The 6,403-nt window shown below is 62.4% G+C and overlaps 1 protein-coding gene across 2 annotated transcripts; it reads left to right on the top strand.

Annotated features, from left to right (window-relative positions):
- Positions 1–286: 286 nt before the first annotated feature.
- MIEF2 (mitochondrial elongation factor 2) lies at positions 287–4,548 on the top strand. 2 transcript variants are annotated; one of them, XM_065910742.1, is made up of 4 exons: positions 287–443; positions 1,973–2,130; positions 2,284–2,464; positions 2,853–4,548. In XM_065910742.1, the coding sequence occupies exons 2-4, from the start codon at positions 1,984–1,986 to the stop codon at positions 3,905–3,907; spliced, it is 1,383 nt and encodes a 460-aa protein (XP_065766814.1). In that variant the 5' UTR covers positions 287–443; positions 1,973–1,983; the 3' UTR covers positions 3,908–4,548. The 2 variants fall into 2 exon arrangements, with proteins under 2 accessions (XP_065766814.1, XP_065766815.1); XM_065910743.1 differs by having other exon boundaries at positions 391–497.
- Positions 4,549–6,403: the final 1,855 nt, after the last annotated feature.

The following is a 6,403-nucleotide window of genomic DNA, read 5'->3' on the forward strand; positions in this document are numbered from 1 at the left end:
CGAGGGAGGCGTCCCTGGGCCGGCACATGACGGTCCCAGTAGGTGACAGGACCAGTATCCCCTTCACGGGAGAGGCGGCCGCAGACTACAGTGACCAGGAGCTCCACTTGATGCTTCCTTAGCTGGGAAGGAGCTCGCGTTGCCACTGGCGGAGTTCGGGGGCACGGCCCTGCGCCTTTAAGGCGGTGCTCGCCGAGGAGCCCAGCCTCGAAGGGCGCTCGGCCGCCATTGGCCAAGGCCGCCTCAGAGCGGCACGTGGGCACGGGCCTTGAGCGCTCTGATTGGATTCGGGGCCTGTCCGTCTGCGAGCGGGGGGCCCGCGCCCGCCCCAGGCCTCGGCGTTCGACTCCCGGGTCCTGCACGTTCTATTCCCAGGCGGCCCCGGGACGCGGCCCGAGCGGCCCTCTGCGTCCCCGGGCCGGGGCGCCGAAGCCGGGACGCAGGTACGGCCGGGGCGCGGGGCGTGGCCTCCATCGGCCGCGCGGATACGGCCGGGAGTGAGTCGGAACGGGCCCATCTCTGGTCGCTTCTTGGGCCCATCCCGGCGTTCCCCCAGCCTCGGTGTCCTCGCGGCCGGGACTTGGAGGAGGCTAAGGGAGGCCTAGTCTTTCCCTCTCCCTTCCCTGGTTAGGATCTGCGCGCCCTGGGTCAGACAGGCGGGGGCTTTGAGCACTTTACAGTTTGGAGGCGGTTGTCAGTCCTGATGAAGGAAGCCGCCGCGGGGCCACGCTGGGTCAACCCTCTCCGTCGTCTTTCCTATTTTTAGCTTGGGAAAGGGGGGCGGGTGCGGGGCTGCAGGCCCCACCTGGCAACCGGGCTCCGGCACCCGCTGGGAGCAGGGCAAGCAGAAGTCCTTGGGGCTGAGTTGGCTCTGAGCTCAGGGTCATCTGTTCAGGCATCCTCAGGGTAACAGTTCTGCCTGGCCATCTGACTGGTCCCCTGGGCTTGTCCGTTGGTCACACACCCCGTCAGTGCTCAGGACCTGAGGGCTGGGGCTCAGCCTGCCAGGACTGGAGAGATGCCTGAGGTCCCAGCCGCTGTTATTTCTGGGTTCCGCATGTCTAACGGTTTCTCATGGCACCTGCTCCATCTTACAGACGAGCTAAAAGTATCTGGCACACTCAGGCCCTCAGCTCACCTGCTGTGGCCTGGGCTCTCAGCAGCTGAGACCCCTCCCCACCCACTGTTGTCCCTAGCCTCAGAGGCCCTTGTCCAGGGCACTGGACTGGCCTTGTTGTGGTCTTTAGAAGCCCCTTACACCCTGTCCCCACAGTGGGGCCTTCAGCCTTGTCTGACACATACCTGTTGACAGCCAGCCCTTGGCCCCTGGGGTGTCCTGGGCCATCTCACCTGTCCTGTTCTCTGATTTGGTGGCCCTGCCTCTGGCGGCTGCCCTGCTGAGATTTGGGGGTAACTGTGGCCCCCTGAATTTCACTGAGGTTCCCTCAAAGGCCTGAGAGGCTGTCCAGTGCAGGTTGCCTGGGTCCCCAAGCTGTGGTCTTCTCTGGGCCTTAGTTTTCTCCTGTAGGGCCTGGTTAGGAACCAGGATAAGGCTGCTCCTGGGACCTGGTCATGGGGGGTTCCGAGTCCCCACCACTCACTTTGTGGTCAGCAACCTATTTCTTTGTAAATGGGGATGGTGCTGATAAGACCGACCTCATGATCTTTGGCAACATCAGGGGGCCTGGAAGGTGGGATCGGGGAGATTGTCTCCTTTCTCTGACCTGCCATGGGCCTTAGGGTCTTTCTCTGTGAGCCCCTTGTCATACAGATGGGTTGTTTGCAGGTTTTGGTGGAGGGAGGTCTCTGGGCCATCTCCCAGTCTCCTCCCAAGAAAACCTGCAGGCAGCCCCTTTCTCATCAGAAATTCTCTGGAAGCCCCCTTGTGACCCCAACTCTGACCATAGGGCACCTGCCTGGATGCCAGGCTGGCCCCTCACTGAGTGGCCCCTGCACCCTGGCTCCCTTACAGGCAGACTGACCATGGCGGAATTCTCCCAGAATCGGAGCAAGCGGCGTGACGGCGAGGTGCTGGGCGGCGCTGTAGACTTCCTCCTGGCCAATGCCCGCCTGGTGCTGGGAGTGGGTGGGGCTGCGGTGCTGGGCATTGCCACCCTGGCCGTGAAGCGGGTAAGGCTGGGCTGGCCCGCTGACATGGACTTCATAGCAGGGCTGGGGAGGTGGGACTGCCTGAGACCGCACCTGCCTCTGCCCCTCACCTGGTTGGCTCTGCCGTGACCACCCAGGCCTCAGATGCCCTCACCTGTGTCCCTCTGCCTGCAGCTCATCGACAGGGCCACCAGCCCCCGGGACGAGGATGACGCCAAGGGGGATGCCCCATGCCTGGAGGACAGCTGGCAGGACCTGAGCCTGCTCAAGGCCACGCCACGCCTCCAGTCCCGGTCCCCGCCCGCTGCCCTCAGCCAGCCGGTGCCGCCTCCGGCCCCCTCACTCTCTGCCCCAGGTGAGCGGTGCCCCTTCCTCTCTGACCTGGGTGGGTCCTGTTTCGGTGGTCACATTCGGGAGATGTAGCCCAGGCCTGCCCTGGTGACCGTGTGACCTGCTCGGGTCCCTGCTCCCTGTGGGCTCCCTTGTGTGTTGGATGCCTTCTCCCTCCCATGTGGTGCTGAGGCTCCAGCCACCAGGACGTGAGACCATGGGGGCTGGCCCCAGAGCAAGGTGGCAGCGTTGTGATGGTGGGGGCCCTCACCTGGGGAACCGAGACCTGGGGTTTCAGCCTCAGGGTGTTGGGAGGGGCCTCAGATGGTGAGAATTCATCACTGAGCTCAGTACCATCTCAGGTGGTCCCATTACAACCCCTCTGACCAGCCCTGGGTCCCTTCCCTCTTCAGAATGGCCTGCTGACACAGGGCCCCAGACGTCGCCTCAGCTTAGCTCGCCGGCACCGCCACTGTGTCTGACATTCCAGGAGAAGCTGCTGGCTTTTGAGCGGGACCACGTGACCATGCCAGGGGCTCACGTGTCTCTGGCCAAGCAGTTGGCAGGTGACATTGCCCTGGAACTACAGGCCTACCTGCGGAACAAGTTCCCAGACCTGCCCTTTGGGGCGCTCATGCCCGGCGGGCCGCTCTATGAGGGGCTGCAGGCAGGGGCTGCTGACCCTGTGCGGCTCCTGGTGCCCCTGGCACTGGAGCCAGGCCTCTGGAGCCTGGTGGCCGGTTTGGACACTGTAGCCCAAGACCCTCGCTGCTGGGCTGTGCGTAGGACTCAGCTGGAGTTCCGTCCCCGTGGGAGCAGCCCCTGGGACCGCTTTCTGGTGGGCGGCTACCTCTCCTCCCGGGTCCTGCTGGAGCTGCTCCGCAAGGCCCTGACCGCCTCCGTCAACTGGCCAGCCATCGGCAGTCTCCTCGGGTGTTTGATCCGGCCACGTGTGGCCTCGGATGAGCTGCTGCTGGAGGTGCAACACGAGTGCCTGGAGCTCACTGTGGCCGTGCTGCTGACTGTGGCCGGAGCCCAGGATGGAGACCTCTTGCTGGCCTGGCCCCTGGAGGGACTGGCCGGGAACCTCTGGCTGCAGGACTGGTACCCAGCTGAGGCTGCCCGGCTGCGGGCCCTGGATGAGCAGGACGCTGGGACCCGCCGTCGGCTGCTGCTGCTGCTCTGTACTGTCTGCCGCGGTCACCCAGCTCTGTGGCGGCTGGGCCGGGACCGCCTGGCTCAGGTGGTTCTGCACCTGGGTGAGCAGGAGGCTGACTGGGCCGAGGAGGCCCTGGGGGAGCACTTCCTGCAGGCCCTGGAGCTGCTGCTCGGCAGTGTGGAGCAGGCCAGCCTGCCCAGCCACTTCAACCGTGGCGTGAACCTCCTGGATGGCCTGCGGGAGGAAGAGATCGACGATCTGGGCTTTGCGCTGTACCGTGGCCTACAGGCCCCCGAGGGACTGCTCTAGAGGGTGGACGCAGCTGGGCAACACCCGACACCGCTGCTTTTAGCTGGAACGAGGGGGTGTGGGCGGCCCTCTTGGCCTGCAGGAGTTGCCCTGAGTCCCAGGCAGGGATGAGGCCACTGTCTTTTTCTGTCCTGAGGGTGAGTCATGCTTCCCTCGGGTGCAGGCATCTCCAGGCTGCTGGTGCTTGGTGGTGGACAGTGTTTGGTCCCCCTGGGGCTGGAGTCACCTGGGACCCTCAGAACATAGCTTTTGGCTGACCCTCAGGCCTGTGTTTTCCGTGCTGTGTGCCTGGTTTGCTCTCTAGCCTGGACTAGCGGGGGCTAACCTGGGGGAAGGCCCTTCCCCTCTAGCCACGGAGGCCCTGGGAGGGCTCTGTCCTCACTGAGGGAGCCAAGGCTCTCTGTGCTGCTCACCTGGCTCAGAGTCTAGGGTACCCCTGGCTGCTGCCAGCCCGGCCCCCACTGTGCCAACACCAGCTGTCCTAGCTGACCCTGTGCTCTCCCTGGAGCTGGTGGGGGCTGGGGCGGGGGTGTTGTCTGCCTCCCCTCCCAGGCATCTCTCCTGTCTCTGGTATCCTTCTTGCCGAAGTAAAGCTATGCCGCAAGGACTGTGGATGAGAATAAAAAAAAACTCAAATGTCAGTGAGACGCGTGTTGGGCTCTTACATGCAGCCATTTGAGGCTCTGTGAGCTTGGCCAGAGGGGCTTGGGCTCACCCTGGAACCAGGAGACTGACCTGGAGTGGCATCTAGCTTTAGTAATGGGCACCAACTGGTCAGGGTTTCCTTTCTTCCAAAAAGCGTGACCCCTGGAGCCCTGTAATCTGGACGGACAGGGCTGCCAGGGGGCCCTCTGGCCAGCAGTGGTCCACATGCAGTCATGGACCCTCAAGTAGAGGACAGACTCCCTGCTTTGTATAGACAGGGATGCAGGCGTATCTAGGTGTCCCCGTGGGAGCTCTGGCTCCCATGTAACCAGACGAGCCAGGGAGGGCTTGGGGCCACATGGGCTTGGGGTGAGGCCCCCACAGCTGTGTCAGGCCCCTCCTTCCTGTCCCATGTGTCCTGAGGCAACCCCCTCCCAGCTGGGATGTGGGGACAAGGCTGGAGGAGGTGCTCTTGGGCACTGGTTGCAGGGCCAGTGGCCTCTGCGGATCAGGAGGGGCTTGCCTCCCAGGTGTTCCCATGGGCTCAGTGGCTCTGCAGAGGGGCAGAGGGCTGGAGACTGGCTTCCCCAAGGGCTGTTAGGTCACCTGGTTCGGGAGCTGCCTGGCCTGAGTGCCCTCTGTGGTGAGCAGCTGTGATGGTAGCAAGGGGACAGGCTGGAGGTGGGGCAGCCTTGGCCTCCTCCCTGCAACCTGAGGGTTCCAGAATACCTACTTCACAGGTGGGGGTGGGGTGTTAACCCAGTGCTGGCACAGAGCAAGGTGCCCTGAACCAGTGACCAAGACAGACGGTCCAGCATCTGCCAAAGTTGGGGTCCTCTGGAAAGTCTGTCCAGACGAGACAAGTCCTTTAATGGATTCACTCATGAGCAGGACCCCTCAGGACAGTGCATCACATCCAGAGCTGACCCAGCCAGTGGTTTCAGGCCGTGCTATTATTAAACAGAGAAAGGCTCAATTAAAGTCTGCATGGGAGCTCTCTCTCTCGCTGAGGCTGCAGACTGGGGGCCTGCTGGGCACACCCACACTCAGGTCCCTGGGGATCTCACCAAGCCTCCTGATGGGGTTGTAGTTAAGGTCCAAGGGCCCTGATGGGCAAGGCTGGAGTGGGATGGGAGAGGGAAGCCCTCTGCTCTAATCCAGGACCAATGCTGCCCCCAGCCTGGTCCCCTCCAGGATGAGCAGCCTTCAGCTTAAGTCACGTACATCTGACACATTTGCATTTTTAAGCATATTCTTTTACAATGAGGATAGTCTTTTAAAAACTCTACAAATTAAAAAAAAATTAAAAAGTTGAAACCCCATGGAGAAGGAAATGGCAACCCACTCCAGTATTCTTGCCTGGGAAATCCCATAAAAAAAAAAAAAAAAAGTTGAAACCCCAGTAACATGACCATTTGGTGGCACTCCGTTCACTGAGGACAGACACCAAAGCTGGTGTCGACAGCGCAGTGCTCCCAAGGCCTGCATGGGGCCTGGCTGCTGCTCTGAGTGTTCTCAGCAAAGCCAACCACTTCCTGAGCCAGCAGTTCAGCTTGTGGGCCTCAGGCTCGCCCCCCGTATGACCTCAGGGAACTTTCCAGGCCGGCCCTGCACCCCTGCCCAGCATGAATATTGGTGGAGACAGGGCGGTACACCCCTGCCCTGTGGAGCAAGCCCCTCCCACCTGTGAGCTGAACACAGACGCAGCTCAGGAACCCGAAACGGAGGTCCGGGGGGAAAGGTGGTCTATGCACCACCAGGGCAGCGGGGCCTCCGCCTAGCATCCTGGGAAGCCTGTGTGGAAAGCTCCCTCACAGTGTCCACCCATCTATGTGCAATGGTCTCACCACC

Source organism: Muntiacus reevesi, chromosome 18 (assembly GCF_963930625.1).
Source record: "Muntiacus reevesi chromosome 18, mMunRee1.1, whole genome shotgun sequence".
In the NCBI taxonomy this organism is placed as follows: domain Eukaryota; kingdom Metazoa; phylum Chordata; class Mammalia; order Artiodactyla; family Cervidae; genus Muntiacus; species Muntiacus reevesi.